The sequence below is a fragment of the Carassius gibelio genome, chromosome A10 (assembly GCF_023724105.1).
Source record: "Carassius gibelio isolate Cgi1373 ecotype wild population from Czech Republic chromosome A10, carGib1.2-hapl.c, whole genome shotgun sequence".
In the NCBI taxonomy this organism is placed as follows: domain Eukaryota; kingdom Metazoa; phylum Chordata; class Actinopteri; order Cypriniformes; family Cyprinidae; genus Carassius; species Carassius gibelio.
In genome coordinates this window covers 11,882,985-11,907,368 of record NC_068380.1, presented here as the reverse complement: position 1 = coordinate 11,907,368, position 24,384 = coordinate 11,882,985, and the positions used below count along the sequence as shown (strand labels likewise).

At 36.0% G+C, this 24,384-nt stretch overlaps 1 protein-coding gene across 1 annotated transcript in view; it reads left to right on the top strand.

The window, feature by feature from the left end:
* The window catches only part of LOC128021181 (FRAS1-related extracellular matrix protein 2-like), a 49,701-nt gene that overhangs the window by 5,598 nt on the left and 19,719 nt on the right, over positions 1–24,384 (top strand). Inside the window, exons 2-6 of the mRNA XM_052608198.1 lie at positions 1,357–1,446; positions 9,849–9,995; positions 14,859–15,089; positions 20,939–21,064; positions 21,244–21,495. Coding sequence (XP_052464158.1) covers positions 1,357–1,446; positions 9,849–9,995; positions 14,859–15,089; positions 20,939–21,064; positions 21,244–21,495 — 846 coding nt within the window. The remainder of the gene's footprint in view (positions 1–1,356; positions 1,447–9,848; positions 9,996–14,858; positions 15,090–20,938; positions 21,065–21,243; positions 21,496–24,384) is intronic.

The window sequence follows — 24,384 nt, the reverse complement described above, 5'->3', positions numbered from 1 at the left end:
AAACCACATTTTAAAAAGAGTTAAAGGTGAAGGGTATTTTTTTTCTGCTGCTAACCATAACAAACAGACCTGCAATATGTAGGTGTTTTTATTTTTATATTTTTTTTGACTGGGTTGTACCAGCAACATGAGTTTTGGGCTCATGCTCTATTGCTCAGAGAAACAGGTCCCCCCATCTATTGTACATTTATATAATACATTTAAATTTGTATATAAACATATAATTTCATTAGGGCATTTTTTTTAAGATATTGAAGATTTTACAAATGGTATGTAAAAAAGTATTAAATGGTAAACAACTGATATTGATCCTTCAGAATCAATTTTTATAATAATTATTCTCAACCAATCAATGAACATAAATTAATAAATATTTAAATATATATATATTATATATAATATATATATTAAATGTAACTTTAAATGAAACCAAGCTTTATATTAATCGAATATAAATAGATTCATAGTATATAATTTTAAGAAACACTTAGTGTTCTCTGTTAATTTGCTGACCAATCAGTCTGATAATTTAACAGGTTAGCCTCCTAAATTATTAAAATCTGTGCAAATTTGCAAAAAGGACTTTTTTTAATTAAAAAAAAAAAAAAAACGGTCCTTTTGCACACACATATACAGTAGTACCAGACATTGGAAGAGGCAGAATGGAGAGAGAGACCCGGCAAACCTGACTTGACCTCATCAGTATGAGCAGTGAAGCAGAAGGGACAATCACTTCTCTTTATTTACTTTGCCCTTTCCCCATATTCTGCTACCGCTTGTTCTTTGGCATTTACTAAATATTTAATGATAAGTTAAGTTTGTGCTTTTGGTGAAAAAAAAAAAAAAATTTTTTTTTCAATATGAAAAGCGGTTTCATCCATGCATAAAGAATCACAGGTTTACATTTTTATGAGGATTCTTCCAGTGATATCAATAATTTTAAAGAAGTGGGTCAGAGCAAGGGGAAGAGAGAGTCAGGTTGATCATGGTACACCATAACCTAACCAGGGTATATCAGTGCAGATGTGGTTACGGGGTCTAATTTGGGGTGGGATAAATCAGATGTAGGGGAGTCTGAGTCTGTATTTAAAATTCTTGTTCTTGCCTGTCATTATGTAACCGCTTTTCACCTGTTTGCTGATTGTTTTGTGACTCATTCCCTGCTGCTTTTGTGAAAATTCTCACCTGTATTTATTAAAAACTGAAAAGCTTTATATCCACAGCTCCTCTATGGTCTGTAGATCATCATAAAAAATGATTATCATAGATTGTTTTGAGATATAGATCCTTCTGAATGAATAATAAATTGCATTGTGCAGATTAATGTAAAATTTTTGTGTTTGTGTGTGTCCTCAGCTGACATAGATGATCTTAAGATCTGCTATATCCTGAAGGACGAGAACAATGAAACCAGTGATGTCTTTAGTTTCACCGTGGAGGACAATGGTAAGTCCTAAAAACATTAAAAAAGGCATTGATTTTTACAAGAAAATGAAATGTGCCAATTTTCAGGATTTAATTGTTTGATTATGTGTTGCACAATTATTTGTTAACCTATTTAATATTTTTAATTTAATAAGAATCTCAGTTGTAAGCCGCTTCGGATAAAAGCATCTGCTAAATGAATGAATGTAAATGAGTAATACGGTACAAATCATTTGAATTCATGAATGATATAATGTCCTCTGATTTTAGGTGCCATTGCATATGAAATAGCCTTAGATGTTTAATTGTGATCCCTTAGACCAGAGAGGGATATATTTAGATATTTAGCATTTAACTAGGCTTTTAGTTTCCACAGTAGGTAAACTGTCAGTGTGTGTGCAGCTTATTACATGCTGTGCTACCTTTTTGACTACAATTTTTTTAATACATTTAAATGAGTTTTTAAAACATCAAAGAAAACTTAAGTGAGTTAGTGTGGGGTAAAATGACCCTAATAACATATTTCAACAGGGTAGGATTAAATCTGGTGGAGCATAGATAATCATGTATAAATTAGGTTGAACCAGTCACTTCGTCACTTTTGCTGGAAAAGCTTGCGGCTAAAGACTTTGTTGTGAAAAGCCAAATATGTGTGATATGCACACTATAAAGCACACTGCAGGAGTGCCTTTGTGGATTGCCTGGGTTAGTGCCGCACAAAGGGATATTGTGGATTGAAGGGTCTGCATAGATGCAATGCAAAGGGCTGTTTGGTATATAAATCTAGAGGCCAGATGACACATAATTAGAGCCTGTAGCCATGAGTGTAAGCTGCACCCCTTGTCAGGCTTACTTAAAATATTACAGAGTCTATGACATTGGAAAGAGTTGAGAAAATACTAACTCTATAGGAAAACAGCTCTATTATTGCTTTATCTCTATCCCACGTTCAAAATCACCAGTTGTTTCATGAAATAATCTGTTGCGGCATGAAACAAGATAACCATTACAGTCTGCTTAGCACCTTCAAGTGAAGAGGGATTAACTGTTTGAAAGGATCATTCAGTGGCATATTAATAATCAAATCGGGATAGTTTTAAATTAATTGCACAATATGCTAATTCATTTTTTGTTTAATATTATATTTTATTTAAAATATTAAAAAAATATTTTTATGAATACTATCATAAAAAATAAAAAAAATTATATATATATATATATATATATACACACACACATATATATATATATATATATATATATATATATATATATACACATTAACACATTCAGTTGACAGGACCAGATTTTAGAATCGTTTTTGGTTTATGTGTCTATTTGTTCCCTTCACTTTTTTTCTCTTACCTCCCTTACACTTTGGGAGCATTTGTTCCTCTGTCAGTCATCTCATAATTCTGGCAGGAAAGACTGAAAAGTAGGGACTCATTGGTATGCAGCTTTGTTGGTGTCTGACCCCTGACCCCAGTGGGTCATTACTGGTTTTGTTTCTTTGCATCCCTGTGGATAGTTTCACTCCATTGGCATTTATTTTATTGGACAGACCTCAAGGAGTAAGGGGACTATCTGTATCTTTCTCCTCTCATTTTACAGATGTAGTGTGCAAACATAAAATGACTCAGCTGATCCGTTTTTATCTTGAGGTGCCTCAAGGCTTTCTCCTAGGACCCCTTTTCCCCACATTTTTGCAGTAATGTACAGCTTCAGCCTGAAATTCAGTGATTACAAACACTTTGCCACATAATGCCTGAAGAAGCTGAGCTAATTAGACTATCTTAGTTTGTGCTCGTCCAAAAAGCCTGACAACCACAGCCAACATCACAAACTCCATTTTACAGCCAATTCGTGTTTAACAGCTGCATTTATTTAACACACTCTGTTAGTCTGCAATATACATATTTAGTACAAGTATTATTCCAGAGTGGTTAAATTAATTGTTTTGTTCACAATTGTGAGAGTTGCTGCCTTTACCCCATGCACAGAGTGAAATTCTCCGACCATGATACAGGAAAAATAAAACAGAACTAATTAACCCCAATGTTATATGTTTGCAAGAAGGCTGCTGATCGTTTTAGACCAAAGTCCTTAAAGTTAACTGCAAGTAAACAAACCTTTAACCAGCTGTAGCATTATGCCAGTTCTCGATGGTTCTATGATATTTGTTTTTTCTTTCACCAAGTGAAGCAACACATCATAGTTTACTAGAAATATATAGTAAATATATGTCCATAGAACTTTGAAATATCAGAATTTTTGCCTTACCTGTTGTTAAATCTTCCAAAAGTTTTGCTTTGGGGTCTTTCACATGCGGCAGCAGCACTTTCCACCGCACCAATAACACAGGGCTGCCCATGGATATGCCTGACTTTAAATTGGCGCTACTAAACATGGATATCGGCCGATGCCGATATATATAAAAAATTACAAATATCGGCCACCCGATTAGCATGTATCTATTGGGGAAAAGGTATTCCCATAACGCGCTGCAACAAGCTACATGAAAAAAGTGGTGGATAATATTTTTTTTTTTTCATTTCATTCAATACCAAAACTCATTAATAAACATTATTCATCTTTTAATATCTAGAAAGTGCATCCTATACCCTCATCCACTATTCCCTACATTACTCCACTAATATAGTGCACTTAAAGGTGTAAATTGAAACAAGTGAACAAATTCAGACACTAAATATGCCGGAAGTGCTTTTAGACACTTTAAATTATTTTACCCTTAAATAGTGCACAATATAATGGTATAGGGGGTAAATTTGTACACAACACATTTATGAAGTTCAAGAACACCTATAGGATTCTGCCTTCGAGGGGTGTTGCCTACTTTATTTAGTCAGTGTGGTGGCTCAATAGCTTTGAGAACAGAGCTTATATCAGTTTAAAATCCTTTTTTTTAAAAAAGCCTCATAAACACCTTCTGATTGACAGTAATAAACGCTGTTTTTGAACAGTTTTGCAACTTGCGGCTCCAAACTTAGTGAGTAAAAGAGGACCGATTTATTGGTTACACTTCCTTTATTCTGAATCCTCTACACCTCTCACTGCAATCAGGCTTCAGAGGAATATGACAGGAATGACTGCAGGGACACACAGTGGCTACAAAGAACAGAGTGAATCTTTACGTGATGCATCATAGCTGATGTGTTTTTTTTATTTTATTTTTCTTATGTGGGACTGAGGGTTTATTAGTGTGTACTTATAACAGTGTTCACTCTAAAACAAAAATCTCGTTATATGCTTTAAAAATATTTTTCTATGTACTGTTAAAAATAAAACTTGGTTTATTTGACAATTGACATCAGGTTGGGAACCAAAATTGTGCTTATTTTTGCCATTTTAAAACATTTTTATTTCCTGGAAAGCTATTTTGCAGACTGTCCACCACCTTTTAGGCTTTTCCTAAAGCTCTGTTGTGTCTGGGTTAAAAAAAAAAAATCTCATTGCTGGCTCTGTTTTCCCCACTGTATACACTGTATTGTGAAGGGTTTTTGCAGGGGATTTGTTGAACAGGATCCAAAGCGCTGTATGAACAATACAGAACAATGATATTCTTAGCATGGATGTAGATAACCACATGCTTGTGTGGTTTATTTTATTTTTTCCATTTCAAATTAACCAGAAATAATATTGGAATAGAAAATTTTTGTAGCTCGGTTTCTCATTGTTGCCTAGACACAAGATTGTGTATTCCCTTCCCACATAACAAACAGACTTGGCCCAAAGTTGGCCTCAAGCTGGCATTGCTGGCCTCCTGTCAGCAATGGCATGTACCCTTTCAGCCAGAGCTGGACCATGTGTGGCAATGACGGCACAGCGTGGATCAGGCAAACAATATGAGGGCTGATTGTTGGTAAGAGGAATGTGGCTATGATCTAGCATCATATTATGTGACCCATGATAAACAAGATACATACAATATTTCAAATCCTCTGTATCCATGTGATGCTTGGTGTGAGGAAAAGATCCAAATTCAAACTGCATTCATCGGCGATATGCATATCTTTCCTCTGTAGCTATAGTAACAATAAAAAAAATGCCGTTAAGAAGTTTTACAACAAGTTTTATGGCAGCAATATCAAACGCTCATTGGCTCTCGCCAGTTTCGTCATAGATTGCCACATGCCGTGTTTCCGGTGATGCGTGTTTTGAAAGAGAAGCGCGTTTAATAGATTTTGGTCTAAATAGCTGATTTTGTCCTGTGTGACAACTGTGGAATTTTTTTTAAACTCATCCGTTTAGATTATATTAAGCCTCAAATTTCGGCATTATTAAGGGCGTGGCCACTTGAGTGACAGGTGGATTGCCGCTGCTGTCACTGCCATCGAGCTAGGTGGGCGTGGCTTCAGCAACCAGCCTTTTTGCCCATTTTCGATTGTCCGGGAGAGTCGTGCGGTGATGTGCTGCCAAGATGGCGATGACCCGCTCGGCACACTTTGAGCTTCAAAATGCTCTTCAGGAGTCTACGGGTGAGGTCACAGACACCATGTCCATGTTTTTATACAGTCTATGATCAGCACTGTGTGGTTAGTGACGAACACAGAGAGAGAACACAACAAAATGCTGGTCATGAATTAGAAGCAAAAAACAAGTTTAAAAAAAAAAAAGTCTGATGATTTCGAAATAAGCCAAGAGGAGGCTTCATTGTTAATAGTAAGAAATGTTTGTTGAGCACTAAATTAGATTAAGAATGATTTGAATGATGGCTGCTGAAAATTCAGCTTTTTCCCATCACAGAATTAAAGTCAATTTCAAAATATTTTCAAATAGAAAACAGTTATTTTGAATCATACTTAATAATACTATTTCACAGTAATGCTGTATTTTTGATCTAGTTCTAATTCAGCTATTTCAGTTCACAGGTTGGTTCCATAAACTAAAAGCTAGGGAAATAATATAGAAATATGAGTATGTGTAACATGCATATTAGTTTTGATAAACAGGCCTTAAAGTAGCACTTATTTATGACTTGTGTTTAACTAAGTTTTGAGAGTGTGGCGTTCCTCAAGGTTTGTTGATGTTGATGCTGTTGGCGCAGAATTAATAAAAAAGAAGGCATTGTGCTTTATGGCACTTAATACTCTACTCTTCTCATTCATTCTTATTCTCATATTGAGATTTATATTCCAGCCCTGATAGTATGAGACCCTCATGAATCACTATAGTAGTTTTTAAGTCCCCTCAGGGGTCATCTCCATTTGACTTCTGTTAGACTTTATCCAGTCACTCAGGAGGATTGAGAATGTATCTGATGAATTATTTGTGAGCTCTATTTTTAGATGCTGTTAAGAAGTTCTTCAAAGTTTCTGGATAGAGTAAAGCTTCTGATGCACCAGACACTGATTAGCTTTTAATGAGTTATTCTGAGTGAATGTCAGCTGTTGTGTTGTCACGTCTATCTACTGTAGGAAACTCTGTCTGAACTATCCGGCTCTGAAACGCTACTGTTTAATAAAGTCTATAGGGGCTTTTTGTGTGAGAAGCTTCATGGAGACTGTCAGTATTGGGGTCTGGACAAATCCACTGGGCTTCAAAGCAACTGTCAGTATGTTGTTTTTCAGAGGCAAAGCTAATGAGAGCATGTTACTGTTCAGCTTGACAACAGGACAAATACAACGGAATTTTAAATTCACATGTCTGATATACGTTTATGACTAAATAGCTTATTTTCTCTTTTCTTCTCATTTATTTAGATCGTTTGTTTACATGATTTTCAGTGGCCTTTTTGTAGGCAAGAATCAAGATCATCATTTCTCATACTTTGTTAACGTTTATTAAACTCCTTTTTAAGATAATGCAGATTACCTGTTTCTTATTTGGCATGGCCAATTTAGATTACCTTCATCTGAATATTTGACAACAATACTTTGGATTGGTTAAGTCTTAAAGGAAACCTCTTTTTCTAGTAAACAATGGCTGTTTAGCACTGTGATATGGTTTTCACAGGCAAACACCACTGATGTTCTTTAGAAAATGTAAAACTCCATTGGATTTTGTTTGTCTTTGTGGTAACGGATGGTGTTGTGTTTGCTTGGCTCATTGACCTGAATGAACACCCTGAGAACAGAATAGTGGAGTCCTTGAGCTGAGAGCTTTTACTTTACTCGCAAATGGATTTTGGCGACATTTTAACCACACTCTATATATCACTTCTTTCTTTAATTGATACAACCTGACAAGTTAAAAGAAAAAGTGTCATTGCTGCTTGGAAAATGCGCTGCATTATTTCCCCGCCATTGACTGCAGCAGAAATAACAGGAGAAACGCTTTTAGCTTGCTTATGTCCACTCAGTGGTATAGTGAAACAATAAATCAAATCAAATATTGTCCACTTGTTAATTCGGATTATTAGCATCTTTGTTTTTACATTTTGTATTTATTTTAAATATATATATTTTTATGTAACTATATTTATTTTTAAATTCTATTTATATCACAGATTCCTTTTACAATTTACCTGCAATCCACATATTTGGAGTAGAAATAAGAGTCAATAAATTGATTATGGGGCTTATGCAGCTAATCTTCATGAAATGTCAAATATAATCACTTTAACATGTGAAATGCTTTATTCTCCTTCATTCTGAAGTTGTGTACACCTGCTGAACAGTTATCCCTTAGCAACCGTACATCATTACAGGCTAATATTGAGTTAGAAATCCAGTGACTTTGGCAACATTTACATTTTTTCCAGTTATGACATCTATCAGGAAAGGTTAAAGAGTGAGTTATTAGGAGCCCGGGGTTAGTTTGAGGAAATCAAGTGAAATGCACATAGAGAAGTCATGAATATAGGGTCGATCTTGTTGAGAAATTGGGAATTTGTCTATGAGGCCAGACTCCATCATGGCGTGAATATAGATAAGAGATGCAGTTGGTCTATAGGTATGTATGCATGAATTGTAATACAGTTACACATACTTTTTTCAAAGATTTATTTGTAGGCTTTGCAATGAATGAAGTCCATACTCCATCCATTTGGATATTCCCTAATTGTTTAATCTGTTAGAGGTGTAGACTGCCTTTGAAAGCATTTCTGTAAGCTTGATTCGGTTGAGGTAATCATTACATCGGGATCAGTATCATGTTATCATTTTATACTTAAACTAGATGATTCAGTAACATCTGGACAATACAAGTAATGTGAGACAAACCAAGAATTGTGAAACCAAGCACATGAAGTGCAAAGTCAGCATACACAAGATATAAATATTTCATTATGTCTGTTCTGCACTGAACTACGGTACATTCTTTTTCTATACAAACAAACCTTTATTTTTAGTTTGTGTGGGTAAAAGACCGGTGCTCGAGTACATAAGTTTAGAGATATTGTGAGTGATCAAAATCTCAAGCACCATCCCTACTAGTCAACTGTGCTGTTTTTATGCTATAAAACCTGATAAGGTAAGTTTTCCCAAAAGGAGGAAATAACATGCAAGATGTAGGATTATGAGAGTTATTTCCTGTAAACCCCTTAAGTAAACAGCTGGTGGTATGTACATTGTTTTTATGTAAATTATCACTAATGAATCCCTTCTGTGTAGATTATATGAGGATCATTTTCGTAATGTGTTACTTAGAACATGTGTATGCAAAACTCTACAGATTTGTAATGACCTAAAGTTTTACACGTTTCCAGCCCGTGAATATTTTAAATATTTAAACATGTATTTTATAGAGTGCTGCAGGAATGAATCCTATAACCGGAAACGAGTTCACATTTTTAAACTTCAGGTTCCTTCGTCCCGAACTGAATGTGTTTTTGGTTGAATGCCTGAAATGAGGTCGGTGGTTAACACAAGCTAGATATTTTCATGTTTTATTCAACAACATAAAATAGTAATATTTTTTTTTTTTTTTTTTTTTTTTTTTTTTAAAGCGGACTAGTGGAAAAATGGTATTTCAGAGGTTGTCTGGGCCATTACACATCATCACAATGAACAGGAAAGCTCACTAGTCCGCTTTTACAGCCTCATTGTGTTTATTAATTTGCTTGTGAAAACTACTTTAACTTGGACTTTCCAATTTATTGCATTTAGATAAAGACTGAAAGAGCTGTTGGTGGTGACATTGAAGTCATACAACCATGGTGTAGTTTGTTTAACTTTTTACTTCTGGCAATTGTATTTAAACTTTAAAATTCATGAAAGTTGTGTTTATTTGTAATTATTATCATGATGAGCAACATGTGTTGGAATCATAAACCTTTGTTGGTCACAGAACTTATTTTCTGCAATAATTCAAAAACCAGTAGAAAAGTCCTATTGCAGGGAAGCATAGTAATGCAAACTTCTGGGTTGGTCGACAAAAATACAGTGTTACTGCAGCGCTCTGTTTATTTTCACAATGCTTTCAACTGGCATTAAGAGAGTGTACACTTTAATTGTTGTTTTCAGGAGGGAACAAACTGAAAAACCAACAGTTTCGCTTGAACTGGGCTTGGATTTCTCTGGAGAAACCAAACTATGTGGTGGATGAGCAGGACAAAGTTCTGGAGGTGATCCTCAGACGTAGAGGTTTCCTGGGAGAAACCTCTTTTGTTGGTGAGTATCAGAGTACTGGATCATTCTTTATTTGATTTTCTGTCAGCATAATACTTTATTTCATACATTTTCCATTCGCCATCCCCTGTTTTTTGAAACTGTTATCCAGAATTGATTGCCGAGAAGTCACCACTACAGGCGTTAACTGGGAATTATTAGTATTCAGTAGCGTCTGTGTTCACAGCGTGAGCTGTTATTACTTAAGCTTATCAACAGGGAGCTGTTAGAGATGTTTTTCTAAGTGGTTTTGGCTTCTTTGTGTCTGAGATGAAAGCCCCCGCTCTTTCTCTGACATTGGTAGAACAGTCTGAACACTTTTTGTGAGCGTACACCTGCTTATCTTTCCCTGCACTGCGCTCAGCACAGCCCCACATGTGGTCAGTATTCAAGAAAACAAGGGTCTTTGTTCACGCTGCTTGTGTTGGCTTGAAGGGATGTTGAGGTTAAAAAGAGAGAATGTGGAAAAACTGGAGAGCAGAAGGCAACAAGAGAGATGAGAAGGAAAGGGTCAGAATGAAATGCAGGATATGGAGTGTAAATAATGAGGATCTAGACTAATGCTGGTAAATATAAATAAATGAAGCTCCCTGTCTTTACTAGGGGGGCGGTGGGGTGATCAAGCCCTCTCCTGTCTGACCTTAATCATTCCACTCATTTCTGCTTTGCTGACTGTAACTGCTGTGGATGGGTTGCAAACTCATAGGGTCCTTTTCCATTGTTTTTCAATGTGAACATGCAGTAGACGGACTGATTTGACTGTAATGTCTCTTGCAGTATTCTAAATATGGTCCACTTACGTTACAAGTGGTTGCATTAAAAAACAACAACAAGGCATCTTTAGACTTCTAGATCTTTAGAACTACTTGTTCTTTAATATTTAAAAATACACCATTTAAAAAGTTTGGGATCAAGATGTTTTTTAAGTTACAAAGGTTTTCTATTTGAAATAAATGCAGTTTTTTTTACTGTCCATTTACACAAAAATAAACCGTTTTTAACACTGATAATAATAAGAATTTTTTCTTGAGACTGATTAGACTGAGCATGTTAGACTGATTTATGCACGATCATGTGACACTACAGCCTAGAGTAGTGGCTGATGAAAATTATGTTTATGATCTGTATTTCATTATGTTCTGTATTTCATTTTCACAGCAACATTGTAATAGTGATAGTAAAGCTCAGAGCCAGTGAAGAGAGTTTGAGATCAGGCTTCATCTGCCTCTGTGCTCTCTGGAGCCTGAAGCTTTCTCTGCTAAACATGTCTACCCCCACTCTTCCCCCCATATAGCTTTCTACTTTTTCACAGCCGCCTGCTAGGCCTTTTTCTCTGCTTTTTCTCTCTTCTCACTCACTGTGGCTGGCGTCCTTTGCCGCTTGTTGTGGTAAAAATGAGCCCTCCTGTTGTTAGAGAAATGGAATTGAAAGTGAACTCTCTTTCTCTCTTTCAATCCTTTTTTGTTTTGAACACAACTTGTATCTTTCAATCAATTTCTGTCTTTCTGTGCTCTGTGCTTTCTTGGAAGATTTTTTTTTCCACATGCATGATTGGATGGAACATATGAAGGCTTTTCTTCTGTCTGGAGTTATATTCTGCTGAAAGTTACAGCTAAATAATGGCCACATGAGGGAATGTCTCGCTGACTAAATATAGTTTCACATACCCCTTAAGTGTGATATAAAAAAATATTTTAATCACAAAAATCTTGTGCAATTATTTTTTTTATTTTTTATATTCTTTAGTACTTACATATGTGTTAATTTACTTCACTCATGATGTTTCTAATTTATTTTTGAGGAGATTATAGATCTTCAAGGTTACTTTAAATCTTTAAGGATCATTTCTAATCTAATTAATCGCACATCAATTTTGGCTGAGAAATGACTCCCAAAAGATAAAGTCATTGTTGTGTGAAGCATCAAAAAGACATTACAAAAAATAGTAGAGCTGAAACAACGAATCGATTTAATCGATTAAAATCGATTATTAAAATAGTTGTCAACTAATTTAGTAATCGATTCGTCGCTAAATAAATTTTATTTGCCATAAGCGGCTCATTTCGTGCATATTTCAAATCTGCGGTGACCAAAGTGTGGCAGTAATGAGCCACCGGAGGTTTTACTCAGCCAGTACAGCAGGTGAAGTAGCGAATAGCCAATAGCTGGCCTCGTTTTATGTCACGTGCTTCCCGAACAGCGTCTCTGCAGCCTTCAGCGGGAAGTGGGAGTACTTTACTCTACTTTGAGCCTTCAAAATGAAGAGTAACCTGTAAACTCTGCACTACTGAACTGGGACCGTTCACATATCGTGTCTTTTGCGTGCTCAAGTTCGGTATTTCCTATGTAGGCGCGCAGTATGCATTCTCATAATGGAAGCGACGCGGTCGCGACACGCACGCGGTGCGATGCGCCCGTTTTTCCAGGCGCGTCCACACCGCATCCATTTGTCCTTTGTTGAAATTTCCGGGTCTTCATGGAGAGGGCACGTCATGGAGAGAGCACGTCATGGTTGCTTAGCAAAGGCAGACGCCTCAGGGGCGCTTCTGCCCGAGCGCTTTGGAAAGAAGGAGAAAGTGGCGCGACTAGCGTTTTCCACGCGTTTTTAGGTGCGATATGTGAACGGCCCCTAAGAATTTTATTTGTGCAGATTCTCCAGTACAAGGTTGTTTGCAAATGTTTAGTCGTAAAAGCTGATAACATTGCTTTTTAACAGTTAACATTTTAAGCTTTACAAACATGTTATGTGATCAGTTTGTCGTTTACCAGTTCATAATTCAGACTTGCAGCCTAATTATGACTGAATGAGAGAGGTAAATGTTTGAGTATATTTAAAATGCACTTCTTTTCTAAGTATTCACTGCTCTTTTTCACACAGCAGGTTTTTTGTGTGTGTCCCAATTTTTTTTTTCTGGACAACCTTCTGATGGATTTTACTTTAAATTGTGAGTTCCATTCAGGTTTCATGCCATTGGCACTTTTTTTTTCGAAGGATTGTTTACAATTTCACAGCATAAGCTATAAAGCTTTTTCCCAGTAAATAATAAAATACAATGCACTGCAATTTTATTCTGTTTTATCCTTATACTTCGTGAAAATATGTTCTCAAAGATTCCTTAAGCTTTGTTTGGGATGTTAAACTACTTTAGGAGCTCTAAGGACTGCCATGGTGAAAACAATATTTGAAATCTCCTTGTGAATTTTGCTAGAGTATGGGTCAGTGTTTTGATTGCAGAAGAGTTCGACAAAGGATTACTAACATAATAAAACAACTCCAGGTATATTTTTGATGAGGATATGACAATGCAAAATGGTTAAAATCTCTTAAAAATCTATGCTGAATGATAAAGACCCTTTATTAATAATTTCCTTGGGGGAAAAATGGAAAAAACTAAAATATAAGTACATAAACCGATTAATCGATTAATCGTAAAAATAATCGACAGATTAATCGATTATCAAAATAATCGTTAGTTGCAGCCCTAAAAAATAGCTTCACCAGCAAATATTTTGTTTGATAAAATTTATTACACATACTCTTTTGGACCATGAAGGTGAGTAAATGATGACACAATTGTAATTTTTGGGTGGATGAACTGTAACTGTACCGCAGTACTTTGATAACATACACCAAATGATCTGTGCAGCACCGCTTCAAATCCAATGCGCAAAATGGTTCACCCAATTCATTCAAAATGTGGATTAAGAAATAAAACGCTGCTGTGGGTTGCTCTGAGACGAACAGTTCTGCTTTGTCTTTATCTTCTGGTTGGCAAAATTGAGCAAAACAGACAACATTGTGTCTAAAATAACACAATATTAACTTCTTACTTACTGAATTGTTGTATAAGATCAGTATCACATTTGCACTGGTGTGACATTGCACTTAGCCTATTGCCCGAGTGATATTCCTTAACTATGTAAATATGAGACAAAAAGTCAAACGGGCATTTTGCCCCATATCTTGAATTTTAGGGACATTCTAACTAAGTTCTCTATAGGCTCCGTCATGCAGTTAGTTGTTGCCCTGCAACATATTTGTCATCAATCAACTGTATGAAATATCATATGACACACATAGTTCTGAGGTGGGGCAAGTGCGTTAATAATTTCAGCTCGTTATTTTACATGTAATAAATTAATCTACTTAGCGCATTAAATTACCAGCCCATATATATATATATATATATATATATATATATATATATATATATATATATATATATATATATATATATATATCTATATATCTATATTTAGAATAATTTCCCTAAATCTGCAGTCTTTTTTCTACAATTTAGCTTTTCCATGTCATGCAGTAGCTTAAGTGTTGAGGATTGAAGATCAGCGGTCATCCTGCTCTGATCTGAAATATTGAGGTGATTTAATTACTCACATCTGTTTGGGAGGTTCTGGCCGACGGATCCCTGACAGTGTCTCGGCTCGATGTTTCAGAGATCAAACGCTTCAGGGGCAGGTTCCCACTGTGTGGGAATCCCATCACAGCTTCGTACCAGTGTTACAGTAGAGAGGATGTTGAGTCTACATGCTGTACTTTAGTTTCAACATGTTCCTTGATTTTGTTCGTACATCCTAGCTTCTGAGTATCAGACACTTACAGCCCTTGAGCCTTTTTTCTTCTATACAAAGTGCATCTCTTTCTGTATGGCATAGATTGTGCTTAGACGCCTGCGCTATTGTGCTCAAAATCTGTAAAATTCTGATTCAGCTAATGCCTGCTCAAAAATTTCATAATAAGCTTCTTTGAGTAGATCCTTCTCAAAGTCATGAGTTGTGACAAATCTGGAGGCTGGAGATATGAAGTCAGGAAACTTTGTCAAAATTGTTATATTGTGTTATTTTAAGGGATTGGTACACTGGATGGGAGTGCCAAAAAGGAGAAGGATTTCCTGGGAAAATCGCAGAAGCAGGTGCAGTTTAACCCTGGCCAGACCACAGCCACATGGAGAGTGAGGCTTCTCTCTGATGGGAAATACGAGCAGTCCGAGACGTTCCAGATTATTCTGACTGATCCGGTGATGGCTGTTTTGGAGTCACCAGCATTAGCCACAGTTGAGATTGTGGATCCAGGTGATGGTAAGTCCAACAGAAATTGACCAAACATTTTTTAATAAACATGCAAAAATGCACAACTGAAGGCATTTACACTTATTAGGTTTGGCCTAATTCCACCTAATTCCAATTCAATTCCACCAAATAAGCGGACTGAAACCCAGCTTTTCAGAGGGTCTCAGTCCATTTCCAAATGAACTCTGGTGCTGTTTGACTGAAATCTGAAACTACATGGACCAAAGTCATCTAAATAAACAAAAAACAGGATTTGATGTCATAAGGTACATCCCTATAAAGGCCATATGAGCTTTGTTGCATGTTACAGTTCAGTACATGCTCTTTGTAAATTATAAGCTGGTAAAAACATGACCATATGTAGTTAAGTCACTTTTATTTATATAGCGCTTCATACAAAACAGATTGTTTCAAAGCAGCTTTACAGTGGAAAATGAGTTATTTAACACAATTTAACTCTGCTGTATAGCAGCTCTAAAAAAAAAACAAAAAAAAAAACAAGAGTAAACCGTCATTATTACATTGAAGTTAGTTCACCGTTGATTCAGTTTGGTTCAATACCTGTTTAATGTACGCCAATTATGGAATGAGCCTAATTAATTTATAAACCAGCTGAATGGTAATGTCATTGTCAAACTCTGTTTAGTCTGTGCAGTTAAAGTCAATAATATTGCAGAATATCAAGTCTAAGCGAGCCAAAAGATCACCCAAACTCCACATGTGACAGAAATGGAGAAAAAAATTTTTTTTTACATGTATAGTTAAGTTTGCAAAATATATGTAATAAAAGCTGTCCAATTAGGTGGTGACCGTATGCTTATGTCCTTTGTTTCGTATCTTTATGTGCAATGTTTAAAAATGACATTGTAACTACTAAGTGAACCGTGACTAAATATATCTTTTTTTTTTTTTTTTTATCCAGACTAAAAGAACCAGGAGAATCAAACTATTAGTGAACTACTGACTTGTTTACATTTTCATACCCACCATAACTATAAAATTCAATACTTTATTACAGTTAAAATATGTCATTTCTGTACCACTGGGCATCACTAAATGGAATTGGGAGATTAAAATGGCGATTAGAAATAAAATGCTTCTTATTTTGGTAAATTCTGAACAAAAACTTTTTTTATGTTCCGGTTACAAAACTCTGTGGCCTCCTTTCCAAGTGGTAAGTAATCAGAGAAAATTAACAGATTTTTATTTTATTTTTTAATTCCAAGTAAGTGTTGAAATGAAATAACAACCATAAAAAAATTACGACTTTCAAAATTAATTAAAAAAATCGTACCAACCCCAAACTTTCAAACTGCAGTGTTCATCATATTTTATCTAGTTCACATTGGCTTTTTAAATACATACTCAAAATACATAATGTTAAGATTATATGAGATCAGTCTCTCCAAAAATATCCAAACATCACCACTTCATCCGCTCAATATTCTAGACTCTTATTACATCTAGTGAAGATGTAAGTTAGTCAGAAGCAGGCAGGATGTTCACAAGACCAGAAACACAACAAAGCTGCTAAAAACATCCCAGGTTATTTCATTTTCAAAAATTTTCAGTATTGCAGATAAAAACACAGGCCTTATCTCTATACTGCAGATGCCTTTTTCTCTCTTTCAGTGGACCTCAATTATCATAGCATTTTCTATCTCTTCCTACCTGTGAGCTTCCAGCGCACCGCCCACCCCCGCATCTCAGCGACCCTTCTTTTCATCTCGAATTCTGCGCACATCTACACGTCTTGTTTAGAAAGCGTCTTGTCGATACATGTAAATTGTCGACCGGCATTTGAAAAAGGTTTGACGTGTGTGCACTGGCTCCCTCTGTAATTAAATCGTTCGCATATGAAAGTTAGTTGCAGGTCATTTTGGAGGATCCAAAAAGAAAGCCGGCAGAAAGCCATAATGAGACAGACGCGCATAAAAAAGAAACTTTTCAAAGCAGCTCTCATCACAAAAATCCAGCTTTGTCAGTCTGTTGATCAAACCGCGTTCATCTCACACTATCTGTTTTTGGTTTTCTCGCCGAGAGCCTTGACGGAATTATTTGTCTGTTCATCATCACGACATCATCTCATATTCTCACCATTACCAATGTATTAAGATGCGCAGCGTGAATAACCAGAGGCTTACGTTGTTTTATTCTGTGTGCTTTTGTCTTTATCGTCTCCTCGGGGTCCCTGGGTAATTAAAATTTTCATCTATAATCCCAAACGATGCGGTAGTTTCCATCTGAATGTTACTTAAGCCTCGCTATCTTTGCCGAAGTAATTTTTCTTAGAAAAAAGGAGAAAGAAAACTCCACTGCTTCCCCAGTGAGCTAATTATCAGTCTTACAGTGGGGTTTGTTTGCTGAGACTGATGCCCCATGGGAGGTTTAAGGGGACAGAGTCTGGCTGCTCTTTTTAATGGCGAGAGGGAGGGGAGATTGGCCAGTCGGCATGCTGCCGTCCTGTTGCTCCACATGCAGTTTTTTTCCTTTCAGGTTAATTATCCTTTTAGCCTTTATGTGTGTGTGGCAGTATGAGGTCGCCCTCCTCACGCATTAATATTTGAATGAGAGAGGGAGTGGTTTTCTTCTAACAGGGGCCTTTGGAGACCTGTCTGACCCAGTTGCCACAGAGCCATTCACACATGATGGCTTACACCGACCTGCGGGCTCAGACAAAAGCTTGCATCTGGAGGCACATCTGTGACTGGGACGGCTGTGATGTGACTTGCTTCCTCCTTTACAGCCAGAACCTTTCACTGCTCATTAGTGTAAGGAGCAATAAAGGAAGAGGGGAGGCTGGAAAGGCATTTTAAAGATGCTTACTTCAACTTTGCTCTCTGTTTATTTATGGTTAATGTTGGAAATGGGTTTAATGATGGTTTAAAAGGCTGTACCTTTCCCTGAATGAACTCTAAAATACTTAATTTTTAAAGATCATGTGAATTGAAAAGGTCAAGAACTCTACACTGCAAAGATACTTTCTAACTTGTATTGTATGTAGATGATGAAGATGAATGGATGGATAGAGATATTTGAATATAGATGGATAATATAGATAGTTTTAGATGGATGGATATAGATAGTTGGATATAGAGTAATATGAATGGATGATTAAGATGGATGGATGGATTGATATACTGTAGATGGTTGGATATGGATGGATGGATATAGATGAATGGATGATATAGATCTGGATCTTGTGCAGTTTTGCTTTCTCAAGTGGTTAAGCATTTTGTTTAAGGGCTTTATTATTATCATTTAAATTAAAGGTGCAAATTAAAGTAAAGCATTTTTTGCCACGCGATGTTGATATTTAAAAGCACCGAAACAAACACACCCATTCCCCAACAGAACCTTGCCCTTTTTTTGATGACTCCGCCCCACACGTATGTACACAACCCTGGCAGCGGAATCTACTATGCCTGCCGGCTGCAGCATGTTCAAGCAAAAGCCAACAAAGAATAGTTGTGTGAAAAAACAAACTCAACGTAACTCAGATATCAAGAAGAAACAAAGCAACCTCTGCATCCAATTCCAGGCTCTAGTTCTCTCCACTGCGGGAAAGCTAATCCAAAATTTACGCGGGTACTACCTCTTGCCTAATCGTAACACCTTTTTTTGTCGTTTTTTTTTCTCTCGCTATCTATAATCGATTATCTAATATCCATCGCTGATTGGCAGCAAGTGTCTTTTGACTCGGTTTGACACATTGGTCAAAAGCATTTTTCAAATATTGCTTAGTGCACTTTTAATGCTAACTAAGAAAAAATGAGAGCTTCAGAGTTTTTTCATTTGTTTATTTTATTTATTGATTGATTTTGTTGTGTCATAATCCCCCCCAAAATCTAATTATTATTTTAAATAATCTGTTCTACTTGGCAAGTACTGGTATATGATTAAAATAAATCATGTATGTACCATACAATGCTGTAAATCACAAATAATTCAAACGTCCTACTGCAGAGGACTCTATACTGAATATAAATGTGCAGGATTTTACTTTCTCATCGGCCTTGTTTTTGATCGTTACAAAACAAGGTCATTATTTTGGCCCCCCATGCATGAAACTTTCCTGTGTGAGGGTAAAAGATGGTCTAAATACATTAGCCTTATACCTGAGAGGCTACATAGATTCGCCTCATTGTTATTCTTTTCTCACAGCCAGCGTTTGAGTCTTGAGGGCTATAAGATTCATTCTTTCATCAGGAGAGCAATCTGTACAATGCTCAGAGCCCGAACAGTGGACAACATTCTTGTTTTGCAGAGAATATTTTGTTCACACTCTCTTGCTAATGTCATGTGATTGAGGAAATCTGTGGTGAATAGATAGTTACTAAATATAGTAACTGCTGTCTAAATCAATCATCAAAATCAGGTGGTCAAACTACTGCAAATAGTATATGAGCGGTTTTATTTTCTATGCGATTTCTATGAGGTGTGAATCTTTTGCAACCCTGCTACCATGCTAGTCTTTATGCACATTTAAACAGTTTAATGTTAGATTTTATGTTGTCTCTAGGCAATTTTTACATTAAATAAACATGAAAAGTCAAGAGGCAATTAATAAATAATATATTTGAGGGGGCAGAATTTGTACCAGAGTTGCAAGTAAGAGCTGTACTGTTTTTAAAAATGTTAATTTGATGTTGTTTTCTAGGAATATACATTAAATAAACATGAAAACTAAAGAGACAACAATGTTTTATTGCGAGTTGTAAGTAACAGGGTTGCAGATTTTAAAATCATTAATTTAATGTTGTTTTATAGCGATATATACATTGAATAAACATGAAAAGTTCAACTGTTAGAGCACTGCTCTAGCAAGCAAGCGCAAGGTCGGGGGTTCGATTCCCCGGGAACACATGATATGTAAAATTGATAGCCTGAATGAACTGTAAGTCGCTTTGGATAAAAGTGTCTGCTAAATGCATAAATATAATTTAATTTAATTTTATATATATATATGCGTAAAAAAAATATGTCACATATATATAGTCCATCATAATGTTAAGTTAATTTTATTGCACAACCTTTGTAAATATAATATAAAAAATAAAAAAACAATCCTGGGACACCAGTGTACTATATTCTTATTTAATCATTTAAAGTTGTCACTGAAAATGCATGTGTCTAAATGTTGTGTTATTCATTCTCCCTTAACTATTACTTGAACAGCTTGTTGGTCTATTTTCCACCACGACTCGCAGATTGATGATTGGAGATGTTTGTAAAGGATCATGTATATTTTCTTGAATGATCTGGGGCAGGACAGGCCATGCAGAGAGGGATCCGTTTTTTTCTTCTTATTTGTCCCTTTGTGGCTTCATTTCAGAAACATCACCAGTCTTTCCCTTGCTTTGTCTTTTCTATAGATTTTCCGTTTCTGACTGGATCATTTTCTCCCCCTCCTTTTTCTTTCAGTGCTATAAAAAAATATGTTTAGATGTTGACTCAATCCTGACCTGCGGTATTTGAAAATAGCAATGCCTGAACAAACTCCCACTCAGTCGGTTTACTCTGCAGCACAACGCAATACACAGCCGGTATGGACGGATATCGATGCCACACGGTCCAAAGGCCATTAAAAACCTAATATGAAGCGCTCAATATGAAAAATCTATTTTCTCATACAAAATGTGTTTTTGTCTTTGTGCAAGATAAATGTGCATTACACGCCCAGTATAGCGGCGTATGATTTGAAATAATTATATATTGAAGAGTCAATCCGCCGCCTGCAGTGTTTTAAAGCCCTGTGGGAATAGTCTTTCTGACAGGGAGCCGCTAAATCCCTCTGTGACTGATATAACAGAACAGCAGTCCTAATACTGAGCTATATCTTCTTTTCCCTTTGACAGAGTCCACAGTGTTCTTTCCTCAGGCCAGCTTTGCTGTGGAAGAAGATATTGGAGAACTCCTGATCCCGGTGCACAGGAGGGGAGATGTCAGTGAGGAACTGATGGTGGTCTGTCACACTCAGCAAGGTGAAATTCAGATCTCATTTTTACACCAACAAATGATATAGCTCACCCAAAAATGAAATTACTGAAATGGTTCTGAAGAAATATTGTGCAGCTCTTTCCAAACAAGTTTTTGAATAAACTAAACGCTCTATGTGGATTTGAATGAATTCCCTGCATGAGTCCTTTCTGTGCTTCTGCAGGCTCCGCCACAGGAACCGTCCCCACTTCTGTTCTGTCCTACTCTGACTACATCTCCCGTCCAGAGGACGAGGCCAGCATTCTGCGCTTTGATAAGGAAATGACGGAGAATCACTGTCGTGTGGTGATCATTGACGACTCGCTGTATGAGGGAGAGGAGAGCTTTAATGTGACCCTCAGTATGCCTATAGGAGGCCGTCTGGGGCCGGAATACCCCACTGCGCATATCCGCATACTGCCGGACCAGGACGACGGTAAGGGCTTGTTTGCCTTTGTTAAACTAAAAAAGTAAACATTCACAGGAAAATTTACTTTTCACTCCAGGAAATATTGATTGTAATATTGATGATTTGATGATAATATACACATGACCTGAACAAAGCAATTATGTGTCATGAACAGACTAAATAAGTAGGAGCCAGTGTCATTTTATTATTATTGCGAGATAAAAAAAATTATTACTACTTTTTTATTTTTATATTTTCTGTTTTTATTTTTATTTTAGCTGTGTCTATATAGTTATAGTTTTTTATTAACTTTATTTCAGTTTGTTATTTTAGTACCAATTTTTGTAGCAAGAAAATGACAAATATTGCATATAAAATATTTATGGAATATAAAAAATGCTATTTAAAATATTTAATTTATTATTTATATTTATTTAGGTTTATTTTATATTAAGTAACAGTAAGTAATTTTTAAATCTTTTTGCTATAATAAACCTGGTCGGAGCTGTGGCATAGTGGTGTAGTGCGAATGTGGAAAATGTGAGTTTGAGTCTGGCTCGCATCATTTCCTCTTCCACTTTTTCCCCAATAAATCAATAAAAGTGCAAAAAGTACCAAATAATAAACTATAATATTTTTCTTATAAAACAAAATAAAATCTTATGATTTACAATTCACTTTATGAACCATACAAATAATACTATTCACAGACCATATCATGCTTGGACAGATATGCATTTGTTGTGATATTTAAAGAGCCATTTATCTTTCTCCAAATCCTCGTATAGCGACAGAGTTTCTGTGTCTCATGCACATTCAGCAGCCAGTGGATGAACCAAGAATAGACACAATGCACATGTAAATGGGCAACACTGAAGTTTGCACTGCAGTCTCTTTCTCCTCCAGCGTTATGAGGCCTGAAATCACAGATAAAGTTGAGTTATTCCAAAGCCTTCTTTCCTCAAAGCAAGAGAATTAATTATTTTTTCAGTGGAAACGAATGGATTTTTTTTTCTTTTATCTCTGGTTTGCTGTTATTATGGCACCTCTCAAAAGTTTGCTGAGGAAAATAGGAGCCGCTGGCTTAGCCCACCTCCGACAGAAAGCGTGAAATTGCACTCAGGAGAGAGCTGGAAGGGATCGAGTTCATCCTTTGGCTGGGAAACTGTACATGCACATATGTGTATATCACTGTGCTGCTCAACACTGAAGGTGGATTAGTGCTAATTCTCATGTGACACGAAGGTGAAAGCTTTTATCAAGTTAAGTTCAACTGAGTGTGCTGCATTCTGTATATCTGACAAATAGTGTTTATCAAAGCATAAATAGTGTGTGTGTGTGTTTGTGTGAGTGTGTTTAAGCGAGAGACTGTGTAATTAGAGGGTGTTGTTGGTGCTTTGTTTTGGCCCGTCTTTCCTCCATTTAAAGCCGCTCTTTCTCTCTCACACACACACACACACACATACGCAGTACACCTCAGTCTACTGAAGTTTTTTCTGGGGCAATCCTCTTGTCTATGGTACAATATCCTAAGGGTATTAGATCGTATCTCGCTCTATCTGAAGCCATTTTCAGTAAATCTGGGCTAAAACCACCTAAACATCAATCAGCCTCCTGCAACACTCCTTAAATTCAAATGAGCATATATACGCAGGATATGAACTTCCTTAAGGCTTTAATCATTTACTTAGTATAATATTACAAGATAAGCGTAACTGTAGTACATTTTAATTTAATCGAAAACATAAACTGTGAAAGATACAGTCCTCTGTACAATATATGCCTGTTTATATCTGGATTTATCTCAAGATAAGAGTTAAAAACTTTCAGTTACATGTGTATACAACTTTTTTAAGGCATCATAAGCAATATTACAGCACCAAAAGATAGGAAGCAATTCTAAGGCAGTGTCATATGTATTTATTTATTTATTTTATTTTTTTGCATTTCATTGCATTGCTTGTCAACAAACTCAAATCACCCAAAATGGTAGACTAAGTTGACCAACATTTTGATTTATGTACTTGCATTTTATTATGGAATGAAATATCAATAACAAAAGTAATCTAACAGAAAAAAAGACCTGCAATAGTATACACTACACTAAAACTTTAATTCAGCAAGGATGCATTAAATTGCTAAAAAAAAAAAAAAAAAAAAGTGTGTCTAAATTGTGTTCTTTAGAACTTTATATTCATTCAAGATTCCTGAAAAACAAATTAATCCACATTTCCACTTCTTATGAACAGATAATAATATGAAATGTTTCTTAAGCAGCAAATCAGCATATTACGATGATTTCTGAAGGATCTTGTGACACTGAAGACTGGAGTATTGAAGCTTAAAATTCAGCTTTACCATCAAAGGAACACTTTTCATTTTACAATTTATTAAAATGGAAATGGTGCTTTTGAAATTGTAATAATGTTTTGAATGGTAGTGATTATGTGCACAATTTGTATTTAATTTGCATGTTAGAGTCATTAGCTTAGTATCATGCCAACTTCACATTTTTGGGGAATTGATGTGCTTTTAAAGGTTGAATTTAAATGTAAAAAATGCGCCACTTGAATGAGATGCTGAAAAATAGCATGTATGTGTGTGAAGAGTTGCTTTTCTACACACTATGAATAATAAAAATGAAATGGTGCATACCTCCAAAAATCTGTATCATCCCGTTCTCCTCTGTTTCTCTATTTCTGTCTTGTACACACAAACACTAGCACATACATACATATGAATTATTGATCTTGTGGCCCTAGTTGGGCTGCTCAAGTAGGTTGTGTATAAATTCTGTTTTTATTTTTCTGTTTATCAAGGTTTCAAAATGAAGCGAGTCTGTGAAATTTAAGCAGGTTCTGTTGAGTGGTTAACTGCAGATGGAGAGATAAACATCACTTCCGCAAAGTACAACAC